At 51.3% G+C, this 25,523-nt stretch overlaps 2 protein-coding genes and 1 long non-coding RNA gene across 19 annotated transcripts in view; 2 read left to right on the top strand and 1 right to left on the bottom strand.

The window, feature by feature from the left end:
• Positions 1 to 787: 787 nt before the first annotated feature.
• Positions 788 to 19,745, bottom strand: XNDC1N (XRCC1 N-terminal domain containing 1, N-terminal like). Of its 15 annotated transcripts, none has more exons than XM_084975072.1 (12): positions 19,673 to 19,745; positions 17,559 to 17,680; positions 16,843 to 17,461; positions 15,557 to 15,722; positions 14,070 to 14,211; positions 13,222 to 13,351; positions 12,119 to 12,297; positions 8,475 to 8,560; positions 8,064 to 8,236; positions 6,209 to 6,281; positions 3,508 to 3,635; positions 788 to 2,606 (listed from the first exon to the last, which is right to left on the bottom strand). In XM_084975072.1, exons 6-12 carry the CDS (start codon positions 13,286 to 13,288, stop codon positions 2,389 to 2,391), a joined length of 924 nt encoding a protein of 307 aa, XP_084831198.1. In that variant the 5' UTR covers positions 13,289 to 13,351; positions 14,070 to 14,211; positions 15,557 to 15,722; positions 16,843 to 17,461; positions 17,559 to 17,680; positions 19,673 to 19,745; the 3' UTR covers positions 788 to 2,388. The 15 variants fall into 15 exon arrangements, 11 of the variants coding, with proteins under 11 accessions (XP_084831198.1, XP_084831193.1, XP_084831190.1 ...); XM_084975067.1 differs by having other exon boundaries at positions 13,222 to 13,377; XM_084975064.1 differs by having other exon boundaries at positions 8,316 to 8,560; positions 13,222 to 13,377.
• LOC110255394 (uncharacterized) lies at positions 10,320 to 16,117 on the top strand. The gene is made up of 3 exons (XR_002335527.2): positions 10,320 to 11,855; positions 11,939 to 11,991; positions 15,522 to 16,117. It is a non-coding gene; the product is annotated as an uncharacterized LOC110255394 (long non-coding RNA).
• Positions 19,746 to 20,340: 595 nt separating the features above from the next.
• The window catches only part of RNF121 (ring finger protein 121), a 99,254-nt gene continuing 94,071 nt past the window's right edge, over positions 20,341 to 25,523 (top strand). For all 3 annotated transcript variants that reach the window (XM_003129616.5, XM_005653662.4, XM_005653660.4), the window contains exon 1: positions 20,341 to 20,421. In XM_003129616.5, the coding sequence (XP_003129664.1) occupies positions 20,359 to 20,421 (63 nt within the window). In that variant the 5' untranslated portion in view covers positions 20,341 to 20,358. The remainder of the gene's footprint in view (positions 20,422 to 25,523) is intronic.

Genomic DNA, 25,523 nt, shown 5'->3' on the forward strand with positions numbered 1-25,523 from the left:
CACTTTTACTCCTTCTTTTGGCTTTTTTTTTTTTTTTTTTTTTTTGTCTTTTGTCTTTTGTTTTAGGGCCGCACCTGCGGCATAGGGAGGTTCCCAGGCTAGGGGCTGAATTGGAACTGTAGCTGCTGGGCTACATCATAGCCACAGCAATGCCAGATCTGAACTGCATCTGCAACCCACACCATAGTTCACAGCCACGCCGGATCCTTAACCCACTGAGCGAGGCCAGGGATCAAACCTGAGTCCTCATAGATCCTAGTCAGGTTCGTTAACCACTGAGCCACTATGGGAACTTCCTATTTCACTCTGAAATTAAATTCCGCATCACGCAGAATGTATATGTAACCGCCATCGTATCTGTATAGGGAATACATTTCCGTATTTTCTAGGAATTGGTCATTTTGGAAATAACCTTTCATACTGTAATAGCTTCTACTGTTAGGCTGTTAGCAAATAATAGCCTACTTACTAGTATGAAATGCTAGTGATTATATTTAGAACATTGGTCTTGGTTGAGAATACATTAAAACAAACAAACAAACAAAAAAAAGCAGTGGCTTAAAGCCGCACGAATGTACTCTCTCAGCGCTCCAGACGCCAGAGTTGAGAAGTTGTATGGTTGGGCTAAAGTCAAGGTGTTGGCAGGGCAGGGCGGCTCTGGGGGGGACCCTTTTCCGGCTTCCAGCTCTATGCCCTGCCTTCTTTAGTCGATGGCCACTTCCTCTTAAAAGTCAGCAGCACAGAATCGCCACATCTCTAGGGATTTGAGGATGGAAGATTACACATCTTTTCTTGGTCATCAATTTATTGCGTGGACTCTCAGGTTAGGAAAGTGCCAGGACTGGATCTGACCAGGGGCCCCTCCCTCAGCACAGTTCCCATCCTCACGGGAACCCAGACAGTGGGGCCTCATGTGGGCAGCCTGAGGGGGAGGCTGGAGAGGGACAGGCCTGTGGTGGGAGCCTGACCCCCACGCAGCCACTCAGGTCTCTGCAGGGCCAGTCCCACCTTGGCGACGCCCTTCCCCAGCCCTCATCCCTGTTGGCCCCTGAGCCTCCCAAGGACAGATGCAGACACACCCCCACAGGAGGGTCTTAGAACTCAGTTCCAATCGGGCCTCCTAGAGGACCCCAGCAGGCTCCCCCCTCCCCCCGCTCTGCCCTCTCCTCTCTGGGTGGCATCTCTCCCCGCTGGCGCTGCCCTGTCCCTCTCCCTCCAGGCCCCGCCCATCCTCACTGCTCTCCTCTTCCTGGCCCAGGCTCAGGCCGCCAAGGGCTCCTGTCCCACTTGTGTGGTGAGGTCCACCGCCCGCAGAGCAGCCAGGATGGCCCTGCCGGCCCCTCTGGGTCAATCTGTTGTTTTAATCCTGGCCAGAAATGGGGCCGGGTGGGTGAAGGCAGGGGAGGCCTCTTACCGTGAGGGGGTCCATGCTGCACCCACCTTCCTGGCAGGCTGGCGCACTGGCTGGCTGGCTCTCTGCAGACTGTGCCCGGCTGTCTCTTTCCTGCCCCTTTGAAACCCCGCCCAGGGCCCTCCCTTTGCCAGGACCAGCTGCTCCCCCTCTGTCCTGTTCCCCGGAGACCAGGGGACCTGGTGGTAGTGCCGCCAATGAAATCTTCTGGGAAACGGGAGGACACAGTTGCTCAGAGAAGGTGGGAACAGTTTGAACAACACAGGTGGAAGGGACCTCAGAGAGCCTCTGGTCCAGCTGTCTCTGTGCTGATGGGGACTGGGCTCTGCCTAAGGGACCGCAGCCAGGCCGAGGTCCACTCCTCAGGCATTAGCCCAGCCGATCCCCGTAAAAGCCGGTGCGCAGGGGACAGCTTTCTCTTCTCCGTGACCGAGGGTTAACTCTGGGCCCACAATAAATAACCTGCTTAGAGTCACACAGCAACGCAGTTACCTGATTATTCCGGAAGGAACCCTCAGAGGATGCTGAGAGTTCACAGGATGCTGGAGGTCAGTCTGTCTCATGCACAAAAGCACTCCTGCCTTTGCAGGACACAGCAGGATCGTATCTGTCAGGCGGTGCTTTTCTTTTCCCTGGGCCTCAGTTTTCCTCTCAAAGAAATGGGCACAAGAATGCACACCACTCACTGGGGGGCAGATGTTCTGCAGGGCCCCAAAGCCCTAGAGAGATCACCAATTCCACCCTAGAAGTTGCAGAGGAGAAACAGATGGAGCCGTCCTTGGGAGAGCAGGGCGCCATGGTGACAGAAACCTTGACAACCGGGAGTGGGGAGCAGGCTGGGCCCGGAGGTGCCTCAGGCCGAGTCCAGAGGGAATGAGCGGAGGGGGGACGGAGGGCGGCCTGGCCCTCTCGGCCCTGCTCGGCTGTCAAGAGACCCACGTCCCAGTTGGTCACAGAAGGCAGCAGGGGCCACCACTTCATGCCTGAGGGGCCTCCCCACACACGCTGGCATGCTCTTCTATCTCTCCCGCTGGGAATGGCAACTGGCAGATAGGGCACTGGATCCAGGGCCGGGGTGGGGAGCTCTCTGGGGACACCCAGAGTTCCGATGGTGAGGCAGACGGTGACGATGAGGGAGAGGCGGTCTCCCCACAAGTGGCGGCGTGCTGGGGGAGCACCTCCAGGCTGAAGGAGCCTGTGGGGGGCGGAGAGAAGGAGGTGAGCACAGCTGGGCCTGTCCCCAGGCCAGAGGCCACCCCCAGCAGCCTGACAGCAACCCCTGCTGTCAAAATGCAGTTGTTTCTGCAGGAAATTTACTGGGGTTGAATATTTCACTTCTATTATTTTTCTTTTTAGGGCCGCACCTGCAGCATATGGAAGTTCCCGGGCCAGGGGTCGAACTGGAGCTGCAGCTGCCGGCCTACACCACAGCCACAGCCACACTGGATCTATGCCCCCGCTGAGCAAGGCCAAGGATCGAACCCACATCCTCACAGAGACAACGTCAGGTCCTTAATCCACTGAGCCACAACAGCAACTCCAGGTTGAGTATTTTACACCTGAGAGACACTATCCAGCCATGAATCCACCAAACATTTACGGAGTGTTTCCTAAGGGCCTGACGCTGTGCTCAGAGCCCGGGGATCCACGCCCAGGCCTGTCCTCATGGGGTGTGGTGTCCAGGGAGAAAGACAAGCTATGACCACAAATAACGGTGACACAAAGCAGAATGTGAGGCAGGCTGAGCCCAAGGGACTGAGAGAATGCCCCGGGGGCTCAGCTGGGAGGGACGACCTGAGCTCAGAGAAGCCGTGGCAAGTAAGTTCCATGTGAACAGAGGCTGAGAGAGGAGGCAGAACGCTAGGCCCTCTCTGTTAGTGTTTCGTTTTGCTTTGTTTCATGTTTCTCCCGAGGACAGGGCCCAGGTCCCTTCCTCGGCTTGGCCAACACAATGTGAGCCGATGCTCAGCCTGGCCTCGTACATACCTGCGGGTTCCAGAGGCCAGGTGCCCCCGGGCAGCAGTTCCAGGTCCCCTGGCCCTCCCTCTGGGGATGCCTCGTGCTCCCCTAACAACTCCTGTGCCCGAGCCACCTGCCTGTGCAAATGGGGCACTGTCCCCTCTCCTGGGCACTGCTGCTTCGGGCCTGGGGTGGACGGCGTTCTCTTCGGCCTGCCTTTGCTGGCTCCTTCCGCTGTGCCTGAGGGTTTGAGCTGGACACAGGCCTGTGAGCAAGAATCAAGACCATCTGTTTGCGAGAGGCCCTCAAGGCTGAAGGGGCTCCAGGCAGGGGCAAAAGGATGTCAACTTCTTGATGTGAAGCTAGAGCCCTGGGCTGCGGCCCAGGTTTGCTCTCGTGCTAGCAGACTTGAGGGAATCTTCGGACATCGGAGAACACAGCTTCTGTCACTGGCTTCACTTTTAAAAAATGAGAGCTGATTTTGAGTGTTGTGCCAATTTCTGCTGCACAGCAAACCCTTTCATGTCTTTTACATTTTTCTATTGTTTATGGCCGCACCCACACCATATGGAAGTTCCTAGGCCAGGGATCAAATCCGAGCCACAGCTGTGGCCTGCACCACAGCTGCAGCAATGCCAGATCCGTAACTTACTGTGCCGAGCCAGGGATTGAACCCATGACGTCAGAGAGACGACACTGGATCCTTAACCCGCTGCACCACAATGAGAACTCTTTAATTATGTTTTAAATGGAGATATAATGCTTAGCCTGTAAAAGCCATCTTTTTTATGTTTTGATTTTTAATTTATGTTTTTAATGGCTGCACCTGTGCCAGATGAAAACTCCTGGGCCAGGGACTGATTCTGAGCTGCCGCTGTGACCTGCGCTGCAGCTGCGGCAAGGCTGGATCTTTTAACCCAGTAAGTGAGGCCAGGGATCGATCCTGAACCTCTGCAGTGACCTGAGCCACTCCAGTCGAATTCCTAACCTGCTGCACCACAGCGGGAACTCCAAAGCTCATCCTTTTAAAATAGGTAATTCAGTGGTTTTAGGATATTTGCAAGGCTGTGTAATCCAATTCTGGAACGTTTTTACTGTCCCCCAAAGCCCCAGAACCCACTGGTCCCTCACTCCTGTCTTCCCACATATTCTGGCAGCCACTCTCTACTTCCTGTCTCTGTAGATTTGTCTATTCTGGAAGCACACAATATGCGGTCTTTCGTTGACTGACTTCTTCCACTTAGCATATCTTTAAGGTTCACCCATATTATACCATCAGTATTTCCCTCCATTTTCATGGCTGAATAATATTCCACCACAGATAAACACCGCATTTATCAGCTGATGGACATTTGGGTTGTTTCTACTTTTTTTGGCTGTTACGGATCGTGTTGCTATGAGCATTTGTCACTACATTTTTGTGTGACGATCTGTTAGCAGTTCTTTGGGGTATATTCCTAGGAGTGGAGTTGCTGGGTTATATGGAAACTCTATGTTTAGCTTTTTGAGGAAGAGCCAAACTGTTCCCTGCGATGGCTGAGCCATTTTACATGCTCAGCAGCAGTGTACGTGAGTTCCAAGTTTTCGAATCTCTGACACTTGTTACTGTCTTTGACTACAGCCATTCAGTGGATGTGAGCACTGCGCTTTTGACTTGCATTTCTCTGATGGGTAATGATGCATCTTTTCAAGCGCTTATTGGCCATTTGTCTATCTTCTTTGGAAAAAGTCTACTTAGCTCTTGTCCATGAAAAAAAAACTAAGTTGGAGTTCCTGTCATGGTGCAGTGGAAATGAATCCGACGAGGAACCATGAGGTTGCAGGGTTCGGTCCCTGGCCTCGATCAGTGGGTTAAGGATCCACTGTTGCCATGAGCTGTGGTGTACATTGCAGACATGGCTTGGATCCTGCATTGCTGTGGCTGTGGCCGGCAGCTGTAGCTCCGATTAGACCCCTAGCCTAGGAACCTCCATATGCTGCAGCTGCGGCTCTAAAAAGCAAAAAAACAAAAACAAAAACAAAAACAAAAAAACTAAGTTATCTCCGAAATTCCCATTGTGGCTCAGGGGGTTAAGAACCCAACTAGTATCCATGAGGACACAGGTTTGATCCCTGGCCTTGCTCAGTGGGTTAAGGATCTGGTGTTGCCCTGAGCTGTGGTGTAGGCTGCAGACGCAGCTCAGATCTGGAGTGGCTGTGGTGCAGGCCAGCAGCTGTAGCACGGATATGACCCCCAGCCTAGAAACGTACATATGCTGTGGGTGTGGCCCTAAAAAGACAAAACCCTAGCAAAACCCCGAAACAAAGTCTTTTATGTTCTGGCTATGTATGCAGCATGTGGAAATTTGTGGACTAGGGATCAAACCCGAGCCACAGCAGCAACCAGAGCCACAGCAGGGACAACGCTGGATCCCAACCCACTGAGCCACCAGGGAACGCCAATCTTTTTATTGTTGAGTTGTATTGAGTTGTGAGCTCTAGATACAAGCCCCTTTTGAATATATGATATGCAAATATTTTCTCCCATATTCTGTGGGTTATCTTTTGATTTTCTTGATGGTGTCCTTTGAAGCAGAAGACAATTTAAAATTGAGCAAAGTCCCTGAGGTACAGTGAATTGTCTTCAGATTCTGGTTCGCTGCAGGGTTGCCCTGTTGCTTGGCTCCAAGCCTGGCACCACGTGCGCAAGGACATCTTTGCTCTGCTACCTTCCCGGCCCAGACCAGGAGACCAAGACCCAGACACCAGGGGCTCTCTGGCTTGAAACACGAGTGGGGCAAGGACAGGTGCAGAAGGATGGGGAGGGGGGACCTGGGTCTTCCAGGCTGACCCACTTACCTGCGGGCCTGCACTTTGCGCCTCTTCGTCCTGCCCTCGTCACTCCCTGAGTTTCGCTCCTCCGGTCTGGACTCTGTGTTAGAGATGCTCATTAAATCCCGCTCATGACAAAAGCGGCTTCACACATGATGCTCCTTCTTTTAGGACTACTCTTTCTGTCCTCCTCCCCGGGTTACTTCTCTCTCCTGCTGTAAGTCTCGGAGGACGTGCTAAGTCCTCCGAGGCAGGATTCTTTCCTCTATACCTGGTCCCCCTATTATGCTTTGCCTTTGAAGCACTTGTCGCAGTTTCAAGTTTTAGATTCCCTGTGTGACATGGACACCTATGTCCCCCTCAGGGTGGGGGCATTGCTATTTTACTTACTGTGCTGTTTCTGACACCTCGCCTAGAGCCTCACACAGAGATGTGCAGTTAATATTTGCCAAATGAGCGGTAACAAATCCAACAACAACCATCTACCAGCCATTTAGAACTTAGGAAGCACTACATACAGCGGGATTTACTGAGTGTATTTCAAAGAGCTTTCACAACTCCAGCACCCAGCCTGTGTGGTACCCCCCAAAAAGGTTAGTTCCTGCCCGATTCTCCATCTTTTATTTATTTATTTGTCTTTTTAGGGCTGCACCGGCGGCACATGGAGGTTCCCAGACTAGGGGTCGAATTGGAGCTGGAGCTACTGGCCTACACCACAGCCACAGCAACACCAGATCCTTAACCCACTGACAGAGGCCAGGGATCGAACCTGTGTCCTCATGGAGGCTAGTCAGATTCGTGTCTGCTGAGCCACGATGGGAACTCCCTCTCCATCTTTTAAAACGATAACATCCCCCTTTCCTTATGCGGAAAGTAGCTTCTGAAATGCCTCCCATCGGTTTCTAGCTCCTGCTATTCATGCCTCCCCTTGAGTGTGGGCAGGACTTAGTCATTTGCTTCTAATGAACAGAACACGGCAAAAGTGGTGGGACGGCACTTCTGTGATTAGGTTCCTGAATCCTACCAACAAGCATGGGAGTGAGCGAGGGAGCGGATCCTTCCCCGCTGAGCCTTGCGATGACAGCAGCCTGCGACAGATCCAGAGCCAGAGGACCCGGTTAAGTCACACCTGGATTGCTAATCATGAGAAACGGTGCGACAATACTGTTTTAAGCCGCTCAATTTGGGGGCAATTTGTTAGAGGATAATAACCTGTTTCTGAAATGAACTAACACATGCCTGATTTTACTAAATTGTTCAGTTCTTCGGAGTTCCTGCTGTGGCTCAGTGGAAATGAATCTGACTAGCATCCATGAGGACGCAGGTTCGATCCCTGGCCTTGATCAGTGGGTGAAGGATCTGGCGTTGCTGTGGCTGTGGCGTGGGCTGGCAGCTGTAGCTCTGATTTGACCCCTAGCCTGGGAACCTCCACTTGCCACGGGTGTGGCTCTAAAAAGACAAAAAGACAAAACAAACAAACAAAACAAACGAAATGGTTCCTCCTTTTTTCCTCTGTGATGAGCCCACACTATGCCTCCGTTTCTCTAATAAGCTCCATGCACCGCTGTCCTGACTTCACTGTGCTTCTGAGATGATCACAGAACATTAATACGGCCGGAGGGCTAAATACTATCCGGTTTCCTTCCTTAACTTTGAAGACGAGGGACTGGAGGCCCAGAGATAAGGACTCTTGGCTCCTGGGCCAGTGATCTTTCAATGACTGCACTCGAGTTGGTGTTCCTTCTAGTACCAAGACCCCGACAGGCGTCTTTCCTCCCACGTGGTCCCTCTGCGAGCCATCCTTATCCAGCAAGAACGGATTCGAGGAGGAGGGAGGGTGCTGGGGCGCGTAAGGAGCCAAAGGAAGGGTATGGGGCCTCACCTGCGCTGCCTCGATGCCTGGGACCTGGTTCTGCTTGGCGGGTGTGTGGGTCTGCCACACAGGCTGGAGCTGCCTTGCGGGCAGCAGAAAGCACCATGCAGGCGGAACGGCCCAGCGTCCCCGGCTGCAGCTGCTGGAGGATGTTCCTGAGCTCTGAAATTTCCCTGGTGCTCCTGCAGGGCAACAGAGAGGTCTCTGCTTCATTCAGAACAGACTCCATTCTGCGCACCCGGGCGGCAGCACCTGACTAACCAGGGACGGTGGCTTGGTCCGCAGACGGGCTTAAGGCCTAGCGTATGTGATTCACCGAGAACCCAGGCAGGGCGTGCGTGCCCGTGCCTCGCAGCCTTTCTCTTCCAGGGGAAAGAACCGAGCAGTGGCCGGGAGGCCTCCACGCTGGCAGCTACGTACGTTTGAGGATCCGGGAAGAACGTCCTCCGGATGGAAGGATTAGCCAGCCAGGGGCTGGGACCAGGCTCCTGCGCATCAGAAGAGCCCTGCGAGAGAAGATGGAGAGCTGGAAACACAGCCCTGAATTCACCACCAGGCGACACTGCCACCTAGTGCCATGGGGACGCCCGAACCCGAGGGCTCCGGCTTTGGTAACGCGTGAGTGTATCGGCTGGAATGTGTACGTGGCCCCTCGGCTTGTGCATGCACACTCGCTTCCAGCTCTAAGATGTGTGATTCGGTGACTTTTGTGTACTCAGTTCCCCAAAGCTAAGGGCTTGGTCATGATCCTAAAAGAGCCCAGGAGAAAAGGACAGAAGCTATTGGGGAAAACAGGGCTATGGGACCGCTGTCATGTGCAAATTTTGGAAAGTGTGTGTATACACACACACACACACCCCATTTTTAAAGTTTGTACATATATAAAATTGATTAAAAAAAAAACCTGATTCATGTATGTACGAAACTCAATCCACTCATCTCTGTATACCTGCGAGAAACAATTTATATATATATATACATATTTCTGTATATTTGAAAATAGTTCTATTTTGAACTATCTGGGGACATTTTAGTCCTTTTTCTCTTAATATCATTTTATAAGACTGTTTAAATTCCAGTAGATTTTGTGAATGATTTTGCTCACTTGTCACTAAAAACCTACCAATTTTGGCCACAACTTCCAGCCATCTAGAAAAAGATGTGTATATACATACCCCCCGTCTTGTTCTCCTTTTTGGCTGTGGCGTGCAGTGGCTTGATGTGGGATCTCAGTTCCCAGGCCAGGGACTGAATCAGGCCACAGGGGGGAAAGTGCCAAATCCTAACCCCTAGACCACCAGGGAACTCCCATGGTGTCTCTTTCTAGCATCAGTCACCGTATCTAACCATCATAGGCATTTTATAAACCTCTCTGCTTCTAACTCCAGTCATGTCTATGAGCAATAATCATTTCTATATAGATTTTATTTAGGTGGTATGTTAGAGTTTCTTAATTCTTTGTCAAAACTCTGTTTATCTGTGTTGATTCATCTGTGGCTTTTTCCTTTTTTATTTTTCCAAGTTTCCTTCTTTCCCTTGAATTTAAAAAATTTAAAGTTTTTCCTATTGATTTTCAGCTCTGCGTCTTCTATCACAAATTCTTTTCGAGGTGTCATTCTGGTAAAGTGTGATTTTGACCTCATTCTGCAAATTGGAGTATTTTTATTCACATTCATTGTTTAAATTTTTCTTTTTTTCTTTCTTTCTTTTTTTTTTTTTTTTTTTTGCTTTGTAGGGCCTCACCCACAGCACATGGAAATTCCCAGGCTAGGGGTCCAATCAGAGCTACAGCTGCCGGTCTACACCACAGCCACCGCAACTCGGGATATGAGCCGAGTCTGTGACCTACAATACAGCTTACGGCACCGCCAGATCCCTAACCCACTGAGCGAGGCCAGGGATCAAACCTGCATCTTCATGAATTCTAGTTGGGTTCAATAACCACTGAGCCACGAAGGAAACTCCCTTAAAATTTTCTAATTGCCGTTATCATCTCATCTTGAACCTAGCATTAATTTTGAAATACTTTAATTTTCCAGGCCTTTTCTTTACCTAGTGTGAATTTCATAAATTCACAATAAAAATTCAGAATGAATAAATTTCCAAGTGAATACTACTAGAAAGGGTACCCAGAGGGGTATATAGAGATGGCGTATTCAATCATAACCATAAATGAGGTTAAGCATTAGGAGCTGAGCTTCCAAGTACAGGCTAAGTGGAATCAGGGGGACTGGGTTCAAATCTGCTCGAAGACTGTTTGGCGGTGGGGCCTGGGACACCCACTGCATTTCTCTGTGCTTCTGTTTCCTACCTGGGAAAGTGGTGACGGTGAAAGACCTTATCTTGCAGGGTTACAAGCCCTTCTGTTGTGCTTTCGCTATAAGATACCGCTAGAATGACACGTGAGAAAAAAGCCTGTGGCATTTTAGACATCTTAAATTGTAAAACTGAGGGCCATCAATTTGTTTCTTGGTAGAAACATCTAGGCCCCCTTTCCCTGTGGTTTCATCGAGGTACCTATAATGTGCTTCACGCTGCTCTGGATGTTCGCTGCCTTTCTGACATTACGGCGGTGGAGCTGCTGGCTCCATTCCTGCTCCATCCCACCACGGTCCTAAAGATGCAGTTATTTAGACGTGGCCAGAATGGAAACGTCTAGGCAGCCTTCATTTAGCCTATAACTAAGGAGACCAAATGTCCTAGTTCACGTGGGACATCCTGCTTCGTGTCTGCTGTCCCGGTGGAATTCTTAGTGGCAGCCTTGGCTTTGCTCTCCAAGGACCGCAGTTTGAATCCTAAATGTTACGGTGACTGTATCTGCCTCCTCCCTCTGCAAGGTCGTGAACATAACGGACGCTTAGGCGAGGAAGCCCACTGTGTTCCAGCCCCGTCCTAGCTGCCAGGAATGCCTTATGGAACCAGACCGCCAGGTCCCTCCTCTCACGAAGCGTCCCCTTGATTGAGCAGCCGGGGCCGCAGAGCTCTGGAGTCCACAGACAAGGCCGGGGCCTGGCGGGGTGCACCCCCCGCTCTGCCGGGTCCCGGGGCATTTCCGCTCTTCCCGCACGGAAGGGCACACCTCAGGCCAGGCTTCCCTGGTCCGTGCTCTGGCTCTGTCCCGAGGCCGTGCGACAAAAACACGGGCTCCTCCTGCCGCTCCAACTGCAGTCTCTCTTCCCCTAGCTCGGCCCCTCCTGCTTCCTGGTGACCTCCACGGGCGTGACTCCAGTCCAGGGCACGCCTGGGCATCAACATGACTCTGCTTCTATCAACTGTCTGAAGCGTCTCCAAAATGTATGCCATGCAGAGGACGCACTGCGGTGTAATGGCAGGTGACACGCTTGTGGTCCCTGCTCTGCTCCGACCCACCGTGTGAATTATAACGTGCGCATTTCGCCGTCTGAGATATAAAATGAGGCGGCTGGCACCTGACGCCCTCTAAGTCTTCTGTCCCCCCCAGGACTCTGTGACTCCAGCCTTGTGTGACTGCATCGAATAGGCTGAGGAAGAAATAATAACTAGAAAACGGCCTGAGAAAAGGGGAGGGCAACTGAGCCGCTGCCTACGTACACCTGTCCGCAGCCAGAAGCCTGTACGCGTCTCTTAGGAGGATGGGGGTCTTGTCCAGGGAGAGAGGCGGGGGACAGAGGGGACTGCGGAGCACAGAGCCGAGATGGAGCCGGCCGTGCCAGGCAGCGGGGGCGGAGGACGACAACGACAGAGGGACGGCACGCGAGTCCTGGGCTTTTCAGGAGGGAGACGTCTGATGAAGGCTGTCGTCCCCAAGAACCTAGAAATACGGTATGAGGCTAAGTTTGAGTCCTAAAAGAATGTCACGAGGGCTCCAGAACCCTAACCCTAACTCTGTGTACCCTGTGTTGCAGGCTCGCTCACCTGAATCTTCCGTGCGTGAGAGGAAAGGACTTCATGCCTGCCTGTAAGAAGGGCAGCAAAGCCCACTTTGTGTGTGTGTGTGTGTGTGTGTGTGTGTGTGTGTGAGGCATCCTCACGCGAAGCTGAGCAGGGTGGGAACATGCAAGTCTTTGCCCCGCCGGGCTACATACCTGGCCCGGCCCCGCGTTCACAGGGCCCGAGGGCCCCACCGCAGGGTCGCCCGAGGAGTCCAGAGAGGAGCACACCCGCAGGAAGGCCAGGCCGAAGGACTGGTGACGCGTGAAGGGCTGGGAGCAGGTCAGGCGAAGTCGATCCCATGACTCGCCTGAGGCCGGAGCCAAGAAGTCGTCTCAAGGAAAAAAGACAAAGAAAATGAGGGAGGAAGGAAACGCAGGAATGGGAGGAGGAGGAAGGCCGCTCCGGGGAGGGAGAGCAGGGCCCGGGGCCACGCAGGGGAGGCTCCGAGCCAGGGAAGAGGGCATGGAGGCCCGGGCATTCGGGGACCGCCAGGGCCACGCAGGCCAGGCGGAGCCCTCTCAGACCTGGGGCCTTGCCTGCCTGCCCCTGGGCCTCTGTCACGGTGCCACACGTTCCCAGGCAGCGTCCTTCCTTGGCAGAGACCTCATCGATGTCTCATTTTAAGAGGGGCCGTCTGGAGCGCTGGGGTCTGGGGTGACAGTTTGCCCGATGGATTAGCTGAGCTGCAGGTAGGCCCCTCCCTAGCCCGGGAGCCCCGGCCACCCTCACAGCATCACCCGTGCTACGCGGTCACTCACACGACACGACACGAGAAGCCCTTGTCACCTGCACCTCCCAGCAGTCTCTAGTGGCACCTTGCCTCCCAAGTGCGGCCCGTATCACTCCCCCTTCACGGCATCACCAACACCTCCAGTTCCACCCAGACCAACCCTTCCAGGACTCGGGAAACGCTGTGCGCTGCATAACCATGCCAGCACAGGGGCTGCCGTGACGGCAGTAACATCCTAGACGCACACTGTACACACACACAACCACCCTAGTCACACGCGGGCTTCGAGACCAGCTTCGCCGATTCGCATGCTGGGTAAATGTGCTCAGAGCTCCTCTCGTCAGTATGCCCGGCCACCAGGCGTGCCCAGCCTGGGAAACGGGCACGCAGCTGCCCACTCCTTAACCGACTCAGCCCTGCGCAGCCCCCCCCACCCGACTCTCCCCCTCCCGCCCTGCAGTCCCGCGTCCCTCCTTCTCAGAACCACCCTCTGCCCCCTTCCCCCTTCTGCGCTGGCCTCCTCACCATCTTTAAACATGCGGACCCCCGAGCGGTTTTTCCCCTGCTTTGAGTCAGCCAGGGACATCAGCATGGTTGCAGGGAGCAGGGTGACAAAAGGCCTGTCCAGGGACCAGGACGAACGACCCACATCAATCTGCAGGAAAGCACAGCCACAGTTACCTGGGGACAAAAGGGTGAGAGAAGGTTGAGGGCGAGGGGATGACAGGGGCTCCCCTGACTGCTCACAGGGGGTCCGTGGGAAGCAGACACCCCTCCTTTCCAGAGCCCGATGGAAACCCAGAAAGTTGGAGCAGCACAGTGAGCCAGTACCTGAAGCGGGAAGAGACCACAGCCACTAGATAAGCTTCCCCATTTGCCCCTGGCCAGAAACTGTCCCCGGACCCAAGGACTCCCTGTCCTCTGGCTCTGGGGCAGTGTAAACTCTGTCACTCTTAAATCCTTGCCAGGGAGCCTGACATCTCCCTGCCCGGCAGAGGGGAGACCAGTCGGGGTCAGTTCTCTGTTCCAGAGAGTTCTAAGGCCAATTTTCTCGACCTAGAAACTCCTCTGGACCTTCCTGGATGAGGCTGCACCATTTACCCCTCGGCAGCCTCCGGACACTGACGTTTAGAGGCACAAGCAGGTTCTGTGTGTTGGCATTTATAATTATGCTAATGTTCTAGTGGTTCCCCGAGACCACTCAGAGCAAAGCAGGGGGCTGGGCTGCGTATTTCAAGGAGTGGCATCCATAGGGTCGCCCAAGCCACACACGTGTCCCCAGGGCGAGGGCCGCACCTCCCCTCACACCAGGCTGCTCAGCACCTGGAGGGACCCTTTCTCCGCCTCCCCGGCCCCGTGAGAGGTTCACTCACCCACGTCAATGTAGCCGATGGGCACTGCCCTCTCCAGCTGAAGCTCCACTTTCAGTTGTCCACTCTTGTCCCGAGGGCAGCTGAGCCAAGGTCCCCTCTGACTGTCTGGGTTCAGCAAGTTCGCCACCGGATATTTGGGATCCTAAGTCAGAGACAGGAGGAGAATATCGGGACCCTCACTGAGCCCCAGGGAACAAAGGATGCCCTGTGCTCTGGACCCTCCCGGGATCCTAACATAATAGAAAAGGCACCAGACAGGAGTCCGTCTATCACGTGCCAAGGGATGTATGGTCCTTCCATTATCTGACTACCTCGTTTAATCCTCATGACAACTTCAGGTAGTTATTATTTTTGCTCCTTAGTAAACAGATCCACAAACAGAAGCTTAGGTTCAGAAACTTACCCAAGGCCAAAAGACCAAATAACCAACCAAAGTGGGAACTCTTGGAGTTCCCGTCGTGGCTCACTGGTTAACGAATCTGACTAGGAACCAGGAGGTTGCGGGTTCGATCCCTGGCCTCGCTCAGTGGGTTAAGGATCCGGTGTTGCTGTGAGCTGTGGTGTAGGTCACAGACGCAGCTTGGATCTGGCATTGCTGTGGCTGTGGTGTAGGCCGGTGGCTACAGCTCCGATTCGACCCCTAGCCTGGGAACTTCCATATGCCATGGGTGCAGCCCTAAAAGGACAAAAGACAAAAAAAAAAAAGGAATAGGAGTTGACATAGTAATTCCTAAAGACTCTCTAAGGGCCTTTCTGAAATAAGTGGGGATGTTTCTGATCACCGTCACGACAAGGAGGCATTGCTGTCATTAGGGTCTGGAGGCCGTGGATGCGAAATCTCCCACCATGCAAATGATACGGCCGTGAAAGGCAGACTTCTCCTACCCAGAACACACCGCTGGAGAAAGCCTAGGGTAACAGGACGGGGCGCGTGAGGAGAAGGGGTAAATGGAAAGAGAAATGACAGTGGAGGAAGGGTGGGCTCAGTCCTGGGCCCAAGGCCCAGCGCCCAGCTCCCAGCACTGATGGTGATCATGGAAATTTCCTGGAATTTCGTGGGCTTTTAGGGAGGAGGCAGAGATGACCTCTGATGGTGTGGGGCTACCCTCCAGCAGGTCAGGGAGGACCTTGAGTGTCCTGGCCTCCTCTCAATGACCGAGGGACTGAACTGCCCTTCTGGGGACCCTGGTGCAGACTTGGGGCCTAGGGCTTTGCCAGCTCCCTCCCATTAAGGGTAGAATCCTGAGGTCGTGTCCCTCTTTGCCTTTAATTCCTGGGAACACTGCTCTCCTACCTCCTGCATCGCTCTGGGAACAACGGGAAGGCAAGAGCTGAGTTTCCCTCCTGCGACGCTGAACTTTCAAAGAAGGGACAATGTCTTTTCTATTCGATTGGGAGTTTTCTGGAGGTGGAGCCAAATCTCCTTCTTTCTTTCTTTTCCACTCCCTTCAGTTACCAAGAAGAAATCAGGCCTGCAATGAACATACCTGAGATGAAAATGACACCACATGGCTAATCTTCACAGGAGCCATGGCGGGCTCAGCAGCTGCCAAGGCAAGATGCTTTCTCCTGAGACTGCTTCTGTCACCGCTTTGGCAACGCCTACGTTTTGGTCCTGTCAGCTTTCCGAAGAGAAGGAGTCCTCAGTTACTCCTGAAGAAGAGAACAAAAGAACAAAAAACAAGCCACGGCATGAAAAGAAAAAGTAACATGATGGCGGCGGATTATACGTATGCAGGTGAGCTCCCAAGGACATGAACTGTGCCTTAAATCATTCGTCTTTCTATCCCTAGAGCCTAGCACAAAGTAAAGATAAACAACGAATATTCAACTGAAAATGTGATACAGGGAGTTCCCTCCATGGTGCCTGGGTTAAGAATCTGACTGCAGCAGCTGGAGTTGCTGCCGAGGTGCAGGTGCAATTACCAAACCAAAGTAGTGGGTTAAAGGATCTGGCATTGCTGCAGCTGTGGCTCAGATTCAATCCCTGGCCTGGGAACTTCCATGTGCCACAGGTGTGGCCATAAAAAGCAACCAAACCACAAAAACATGATACCAGTCTCTTGGGTTTTTTTTTCTCCCCATAAAATGAATCTTCCTAAATTAGCTTTTCATTAAGTTATTCCTCAAGAAATCTTCAGTGGCTTGCTGCTGTCTGCAAACCCCTTGCTACATGAGAGGTACTTAATACGTATTAATTCAGCTTGGCCCCTCAAAGCATCTACAACGTAGATCTCTCCATTTCCTGCTTCATCTCCTACTATTCCTTGCACTAGAGGATGTGTTTTACCCATTATTGCTTTCTTTCTTTCTTTCTCTCTCTCTCTCTCTTTTTTTTTTTCCGCTTTTATAGGGCCACACCTGTGGCATATAGAAGTTCCCTGGCTGGGGTCGAATTGGACCTATAGCTGGCGGCCTGCACCGCAGCCACAACAGTCTGAGATCCCTGACCCGCTGAGCGAGGCCAGGGATGGAACCCACATCCTCATGGATACCAGTCAGGCTCGTTGCCACTGAGCCACAAGGGGAACTTCCATTGCTTTGTTTCTTCATTTAACCTTAAAAGTTCATAGGGGTATTTGTACTTTGTCTTTTATGAAACTTTTTATGGAAAAATTTAATTATATGCAAAAACATGTATTAGTATAATGAACTCTCATGCATCTATCACTTAGCTTTGATCCCTTTCGCAGAGGTGTTGTCTGAATGCCTTTAAGGTGGGGTCTTTCCCCAGATATTTACATCCTGCCCCTTTTATTCATTTGTTACCCACCTGGTCCCTGGAAAAGAGACCATGAGCCTTGATACATTCCTGGCTATAAAGCTCTTCTTGGCTCCTTCCCACCCAAAAATGTTTCCTTCTCCAAGATGTTGTCGATGCCATTGCTCCTGCTTGGAATGCTCTCTCCCTTCCCCTTGTCAATCGAATCCATTTTTGATGCCCACCTCCGCTCTGCCCAACACTCAAGGTGATAGCTCCATCCTCTCTGTTCTGTGTTACAATTATCTGCACGTGTCTTCTGTCCCTTGATCAGTTGTAAACTCTTGGAGGACAGGCTTCATGTTTGATTTTTCTGGATCCTCAGTGTAAGAGGGAGCAGCGTATAACAAATGTCTGCTGAATGAATGACCATAAAACTGCGTTTCCAAGGGCCAGCCATCGTGGAAGGCTCAGAGTGAGGCAGACTGCTGCGACGGCAGTAATAAAACCCTCAGTGAAGGCCATCGAAAGGCCATGGGTTACAGGCAAGATGGTGCCAAAGCTTCAGCGAGAGGAGAATGCAGGGCAAGTCCTGAGTGACCGCCTAGGCCTCTAGATTAATTACAGCTGGTTATTCCCGTGGTTGGAACTCACTGAACAGTCAACAATTTTTCCTGCTCTCTGCTCGATGCTGGAGATACAAAAATAAATGTGATAGGGTCTCTGTTTTGGAGAAACTCCCAGGATACATTTGTGGTTTGATGGGAAAATTCCACCGTCTCTCCTACCTGACATACAGATGTCTGACTCAGCCAGCCCCAAAACTCCACCACAGCCTGGGGTCCCTGAAGCCGTCAATCTTGGATATTTCATGTAGTTAATCTAGGTACCAGGCACTGTACTAGGTTACCTGGCAGTGAATAAGATACGCAATCTTTGTCATGAACATCTCTAACGAATGCTTGTAGCACTCCCAGGATCAAGTGCTTTCTGACCTCCCAACCCTTGCATACACTCTTTTTAGGGCTGTGCCTGCAGCATATGGAAGTTCTCGTTTTTGCTTTTTAGGGCTGCGCCTGCAGCATATGGAAGTTCCCAGGCTAGGGGTCAAATTGGAGCTACACTTTATAGCCTACACCACAGCTCACGGCAACCCAGATCCTTAACCCACTGAGCGGGGCCAGGGATCAAACCTACGTTCTCATGGATACTAGTCAAGTTCATTACTGCTGAGCCACAACAGGAGCTCCTAGAATTTTTTTTTTTTTAATACTATGAATCAGTAAGGAAAGGGCAAGCAGTCCAATATAAAAGTGGAGAGATGATATAAACATACAATTCACATAAGATGAATGTGGCATGACTGAAAGTCCAAATAAAAAAAGTCCTCAGCTTCATTGATAATAAGGAAATTGTATATACCTGTTCCTCTAAGACTGGACAATATATAAAAGTCTACAACATTAAGGATTAGCAATAATATGGTGAAACGGGCCCTTTTATAAACATTTCCAGCACATCTGAAGTCTGACTAGCTACAGTTCAAGAGTAGCCACAAGCCTCCCGCCTCCCGGTTAATTTATTTAAACAGTGCAGCTCTAGAGGGACTCACACATGCACAAAAAGATACGCATAATGTTTCCAATAGCAAAAAGCACAAAACTCTAATGTCCATTAGTTGAGGAATGGGTAGATGAAATGAGTATCATTCAATGGAATATTATATAATAGTTAAAAGGAATAAATTAGATGTAAATATATGTAAACATGGATAGCCCTCAAAAAATAAGTTAAAGAATAAGTTATAGAATGATACGTAGAAAAACAGCACTTATGTTCGTTGAAAAGAAAATGATAAAAATACTGCTGGTAAGTACACATGATTCTGTTTTCAACAGGTGGGGAGAATACACAGCTAATTATAGTAGTTGCTTCTGGGGAGGAAAAAAGGGTAATGAGTCTGACAGTAGAAGACACAGGTAAGTTCAACTTTTATCTCTCATTTTATCATTAAAAAAATGAGGATACAGATCGTGATGTCGGTTGTCAATTTGGGGTGATGAGTATACAGTGTTTCTAACAGTCTCTGTATTAAGTTTCACGTAAGTGTAATTCCCATTTAAAATTGAGGAGTTCCCGTCGTGGCGCAGTGGCTAACGAATCCGACTAGGAACCATGAGGTTGCGGGTTCGGTCCCTGCCCGTGCTCAGTGGGTTAACGATCCGGCGTTGCCGTGAGCTGTGGTGTAGGTTGCAGACACGGCTCGGATCCCGCGTTGCTGTGGCTCTGGCGTAGGCCGGTGGCTACAGCTCCGATTCAACCCCTAGCCTGGGAACCTCCATATGCTGCGGGAGCGGCCCAAGAAATAGCAACAACAACAAAAGACAAAAAAAATAAAATAAAATAAAATAAAAAATAAAATAGATGAGATGCCTGTACGCGGTGTAAACAGTACTCTGTAACTTCCCGTTGTTCCCAGATAAAGTTGATTGTCCTAATACTCTGTGAGCCCACACGACATCCTGGCCCTATCCGTGGGCGTCCTGGGAGCGTGTGAGCAGGGACCACAGGCTTGCGAGGTATTGGTTTCCCATGCACAAATAACAGGGTGTTGGAAATGAGTTAGGAAGCTGGAGTGCAGCATAGAGAATAGACAGTAGCTGGGGACGCAGACTGTGGGCGTAGGAAAGAGTACGGAGACGTGTGTGAAGTGGATCCCTGGGCGTGAGAGCCTAAGAAGCAGTTGGGGGGCTGTGGAGGTTCCCGCAAGGCTCTTCGGTGCTCAGCTTTCAGAAGCCTAAGCCACGCGGCTACCTCCCAGACTCCTCGGAACCCGCTGTTTTGCCCACTCCCTCCCTTTCGTCCACTCCCCTTCCCATCAACAACCCCCAACGCCCCTCACCCGGGATAATGGACCTCGAAGAGCCACAGCTGCTTCAGATCGTGGACCACGAAGCCATTCTCCCGCCAATTTTGTCCTCTGACCTCCGCCTTCTGACCCCCAGCACCACTCTTCCACCTCTTGCGCCCGGAAATTCGTTCTGGGGCCTCAAGAAGCCGCAGTTTCTGGAAAACGAGTCCCGCCGAGGGGAGGAGGCATATGCTACAGCCAGTAAAATACATCCGTGTGGTTTATGTATATTTCACTACAAATCTCCTGTCTAGAGAGCAAAATTTAAACTTCCGGGTTAGCTTCCAGGCATTCTGGGAAACGTAGTCCTTAGTCTCCACGCTTCAGTCCTGCGGCCCAGAGTGAGGGAGCGTCGCAAAAGTGGACGGTTTAGGGACCCTATTCTTTGGCTCTCCAAAGGGGAAAATTGGTGAAATATTTTCCCCGAAAATAGTACAAGCCCAATTTCTCATTTTGCAAGAAACGTCGCCCGCCGAATCCAGACGAGCACGGGCTCCAATCCTTCTTGACCTTTAAATGGGTAGCAGGTAGACGGTCTCTTAGTTCTCGTCAGGTCTCCGCCTCTCTTGGTGCCCCGCCCCCTCTGCCAGAGCCCGCGCCGCCGATTGGCTGAGAGCACTTGAGCGGCGGAAGCAGCTGGCTCGCGCGGGGCCTGTGGGGAGGGGAGAGCTCTGAAGATGGCGGCAGTGGTGGAGGTGGATGTTGGAGCAGGTGCTGCCGGGGAACGGGAGCTGGACGAGGTAAGAAGAGTTGCGAGTCAAGAAGAGGAGAGACTCAACCCGAAAGTTAAGGGAGGGGAGAGGCGGCATCGGGAGTGAGGGGTCCTAGGAGAGCTGGGATCCTGAGAGGAAAGGAGCCGACTGGAGAGCGGGTGCGCGGAGAGGGAAATCTGAGGTACCCTCGACTCCTGGACTCAGGGGCTCGGAGGCGGTCGTGAGGTGGAAGGCTTGCGGTACAGGGGCAGCGATGGAGAGCGGGGAGAGGAGTCGGAGAGGTGGGGGTGTTAAGAATCGAGGTTACTAGCTGGGGGTCCTGGGGCGGCAAAAGGGCTGCCAGGTGGTTTGAGTTGGAGGGGCGTGGACTTCGAGGAAGTGGAGTCTTCTTGGGCGAGAGGTTTGGAGTCGGGGGTGGGGACGCGCCCCGGGAAGAGTGCGGATCCACTAGGACTGTAGCTTGGAGTTATTTTTATGTAAGAGCTCTCTGTGTTCTAGAACTTTGTACACAATGTGGGCACAGTAAAGTTTTGGTCCACGAATGGATGAGTAAACGATTATAGCGCGGAATTCATTCATTCACTCACTTAACAAACATTAAGTATCATCTTTGTGCCGAGTCCTGGGCTGAGTGCTACGGACACGAGGGACGCTCCCATTGGAGAGTCCACAGTCCGAAGGTGAGAGACACACACTAGTCGTCATTGCATCAGAGGTGTACTGTTGGCACTGAGAAGAGGGGACCAGTTCACTTGGGGCCAGGAACCGCTTCCCAGGGGAGAGGAGGCTTAAGGGATAAGTGATTCTCTGGCTCTCTCTTTCTCCTGTAGACTTACGCCTGCTTCCAGCGTGAGCTCCTGAGGGTCTGTGTCCCCTTTTCCTACATAGCAGACATTTAACAACTGGTGTAGTTAATTACCAGTGGTCCTTGAAGGAAACCCCTGGGAGAAAGGAGACGTTGAGTTTGAAGGGAATGAAGGGACAGCGCTGAGAAGCAGAGAGGGAAGTGGAGAAAGGAGAGGGAGAAGATTGCGAGGCCAAAGGAGCATTCCTGGCTAGGGGTGCTTGTGGTCTTGCACAAGACAGCGTACGGACAGAGGGAGGAGGAGGAGGAGGAAGGGGATTGATTGTGGGGTGTGGAGCCAGTGGGAGCTCTGAGGGATCAGAATCTTAGAGGCTCTGGCTGAGTGTTGGGGGCCGGGTTGGGGACACGGGGAAGCAGCCGGGAGAAAGGGAGTAGAAGTGGACTTGAGAAGCAAAGACTGTTGTTTGCTGGTGGAATGATGCAGAGATTTGGGTTTACTTGGTGGGGATCGGGAAGGAGGAGACTGAGAAACTGACAAGCGGTGAGAGCAGGGGGAGATTTTTAAAGAAGCACTTTAGACCCATATCTTTGAGTCATTAAAGACCTCACAGGGTCGGTGAGGTGGGCTTGTTGTGGAAATGACCTCCGAGGCCCCTCTCAGCTGTAAGTTTCTGTGATGGTTGGCTGCAGGTCAGTGAGATGTATTCAAAAGTGCCTTGGAAAAGGTAAGTACTGCATTGAAGTTCTTGTATCTGGTTTGTTAGTCACGGGCACTCCCTTTGAGGGGGCTTGATTTCAGTTACATATCTCAGGGTTCATGGCGATAAAGAGCCAACGTTTTGGCAAAGGAGAAAAGAACTTCAGTTCCAATGCTAGACGTTCTTGGTTTTCGAGCCTTGGGTCTTCGTCCCTTATTGAAGAGCTTCTAGTAGCATAATCATACTTCCAGAGTGTCATGCCTGGAGATCAGGTTTCTACGTAACCACTAGCATTAATCCCAGAAACCTCTGTTCCTTGTTTCATTTACTGAGAAATACCATGTGTCATCTGGAAATTCTGTATGGACGGATTCTGACCTTTTCCTTGTGTGTTTAAGAAAGCCACTGAGAAAAAAAAAAAAAAGAAAGAAAGCCACTGAGAAGCAGGAACAGTCATCTCTTCAAGCTCACCCTCCAAACAAAACTGGCAGACCCTAGTTCATGAGTTTCTACAAATGTCCCCTGTGCTGTTTTTTAGCAGCCTGAACTCGCGAAAGAGAAGGTGAAATCCATCCTTTAATTTGTAATTATGGGGCTCTGCTGGGTATTATGCACTGGGAATTCACAGATGAGGAAGATAGGGTCTTTACCAGTTTGTGGTTTAGAGAAGAGACATGCATACAGCCACTGCAGTGCTGGATAACTGCTGTCATGGCAGCAAATTCAGGAGACCAGCACTCCAGTCTGCTGGGGGAGTCCGTGAAGTCTTTATGATGGAGATAGGTTTGAGCTGAAAAACTTAAACATGTTGGGTTTGAAAGAAACACGTATCATTGGAGCCGCTTTCCTGTAGCTCTTTCTGCTTGGTAGAGAGACTGCTGTGGGGCTCAGATCGTAAGAGGGTAGGGGATCGCCTGGCTGAGACGCAGTCGCTGCTCTTTGCCGCTTTGGGAAGATGGTGTGCTCTGGTTTGTTTGTCGGGATATTGGACCTGAGTTTTCCAGTGTCAGATGCTGTTAGCATGATAAGTAGTCTGCAGTGGGAGCCATCAGTTCATGGTCCTTTGCTGCTCTTTTATTACCACTCTCTCTAGTGGTTAAGGTAGTTTGGGCTTTGTTTATTGCTTCTGTTTTTGAGAGGTGAAACAGAAAAGAGAGGTAGGAAAAGAGCTATCAGTAGAAAAGGTTACTGCTTATTGAGCCCTTACCATAAACCAGCCTTTGTTTAAATCCCTTTACACACATTATCTCACTGATTCCTAACAGCAGCCCTGTGAATTAGTTGATGTCGACCGCATTTTATCAGCGAGGCGTCTGAGGCAGAGGTGAATTAAGTAGCAGTCCTAGAATTCCACAGTTTGTGAGAGGAAGTGCAGATTCCAACCCAGGTCTGCCTCTCCTATTCTGAACTAAGTTTCGTTTGTTTGTTTTTGGCTTTTTAGGGCCACACCTGTGGCATGTGGACATTCCCAGGCTAGGGGTCAAATCAGAGCTGTAGCTGCCGGCCTACACCACAGCCACAGCTGCGTCAGTGACCTACGCCGGAGCTCATGGCAACGCTGGATCCTTTAACCCACAGAGCAAGGCTAGGTATCAACCCCACATCCTCATGGATACTAGACAGGTTCATTACCCCTGAGCCACAACGGGAACTCCTGAACCGGGTCTTAGACTGCCATGCTGTACTGAGCACCTTGGCTCCATTTCTCCCGGCAGACTCCTTTTACTCATCTTACAACTACCCTTCGTTATATGCAAAAGTCCCACCTCCACACCATAACGTAGCACATAATTCCTGAGAGGTTCAAAGTTGGGGCTAAGGAGTTCCTGTTGTGGCTCTGTAGGTTAAGAACCCGACATGGTGTCCATGAGAAGCTTCGTTTGATCCCTGGCCTCGCTCAGTGAGTTAAGGATCCAGCATTGCCGGCAGCTGCAGCTCGGATGCTGAGTTGGTGTGGCTCTGGTGAAGGCCGGCAGCTGTAGCTCTGAGTCGACCTCTAGCCTGGGAACTCCCATATGCCACAGGTGTGGCCCTAGAGAGAAACAGAAAACAAAGTGGGGTTTCTTAACCAAGGAAACACTGGGTTTTCTATGCAGGTCCTTTGATTTTACCACTAACTTGATTCTGCTGAAACCCTGGTCACAGGGAAGTGATGAGCCCAGTGGCGACCAGAGAGCCGAGAGAGGGCTCTTGCCAGCTCAGGCTACGGATTAAACAGGCTTGATGCTGTTCTTTCAACTTGCTGAACAGCAGCTGTGAGGCTAAGTGCTTTCAGCTTGCTGAACCACGGGGTGCCTGAGAATGTCAGGGAGGATAAAGCATGGGTACCATGTTGGATGGAGGTCCAGGAGCAGACCTACTCCTGGAGCCAGTGAGTTCCTTCTTAAAGGGGTAGCTGGCCAACCAGTGCGAGGATTAGGAGGCATCATCTCAGCACGGAGAGCTGGCTTGAGACCTAAGGTAAAAGCACTCAGTATCCAGTCAGGGGCAGCCTCCGCCTGGCTGGTGCTTGTGAATTCCGGATGTCTCCACTCCCATTGCTTGTCCTCTGCCAAAATGATGTGATATCATGCAGATCAGTGAGTAGTTTCTAGCTCAAGTTCAAAGCAAGTGTCCCAGCCTACAGCTCAATGGAGTTATTATGGCCTTAAGTGCATAATTTACCTCTTCTGGGCCCTGTTTTATTCTTGTTAAAAAAGGAGCTTAAACTTGATTTGGGTGGTTTTTAAACCTTTAATCATGAAAACCTGTATTTAAACAAAATCTCACTTTGAAGACTCGTGGTCCTGATTGGGTGCCTCCTTTATGTTCCTTCCATGGCCTGTACTACCTCTAGCCCAGCCCTGCCACGCGTCACTTTAACTGTCCCTCTTCCCCACTGGACTCTTAGCACAGCCCATGTCTTGGTCATTGTCATCCCTTTACGTGGTGTGGTGCCTGGCATAAAGCAGGCACCTAGTAAGTGTTTGCTGATAATTATGCTGAGTGGTGGTAATAAGCTCCTTTCCTTAGTAGTATGTGCTTGTTTTTTTTTTCTTTTTGTCTTTTTAGGGTCACACCCGAGGCATGTGGAAGTTCCCAGGTTAGGGGTCAAATCAGAGCTGAAGCTGCCAGCCTACACCACAGCCACAGCAACGCCGGATCCGAGCCACGTCTGCGACCTACACGACAGCCCACAGCAATGCTGTATCTCCAACCCAGTGATCAAGTCCAGGGATTGAACCCACATCTTCCTCGATGCCAGTTGGGTTCCTTAACCGCTGAGTCACAGTGGGAACTCCAGTATGTGCTTTATTGAATGTTTACAGTATCCCTATGAGAATTGAACTACTGGACTAAGTCGTGTCTGAGGCTCTTCCTGGCTCTGACATAATGTGCACCGTGTTTCTGATTACGGCCCAGTCTTTGTTGGCGCTGTCCCGTCTGCCTAGAGTACCTTTCCCTCTTTTTCCAAATCCGTCCTGTGCTTTACGGTTCTGTCCCAGGGCGCTCCTGGTCTGTAGGACTTTTCTGATCCACCCTGCTAGCTTCTTTCCTTGTCTGTTTTGATTTCCTCTGTGTTCATTTATCAGTTCATCAGACTTGGGGGAAGTACCTTCTGTGTGCTAGGTACTGTGTTGCACTGG

This window comes from Sus scrofa, chromosome 9, assembly GCF_054392235.1.
Source record: "Sus scrofa isolate SSC_HxYL_T2T_F1_AM1 chromosome 9, Sscrofa_HxYL_maternal_Yorkshire_Landrace_v2.0, whole genome shotgun sequence".
In the NCBI taxonomy this organism is placed as follows: domain Eukaryota; kingdom Metazoa; phylum Chordata; class Mammalia; order Artiodactyla; family Suidae; genus Sus; species Sus scrofa.

Coding starts and splice junctions, on each gene's coding strand:
- XNDC1N (XM_084975063.1), bottom strand. CDS start 15,601: ATGGCTCCTGTGAAGATTAGCCATGTGGTGTCATTTTCATCTCAG. Junction 14,212..15,556: donor TGGTGTCATTTTCATCTCAG/GTATGTTCATTG, acceptor TCTCTGACTTAG/GATCCCAAATATCCGGTGGC. Junction 13,378..14,069: donor CATCGGCTACATTGACGTGG/GTGAGTGAACCT, acceptor TTTTGTCCCCAG/GTAACTGTGGCTGTGCTTTC.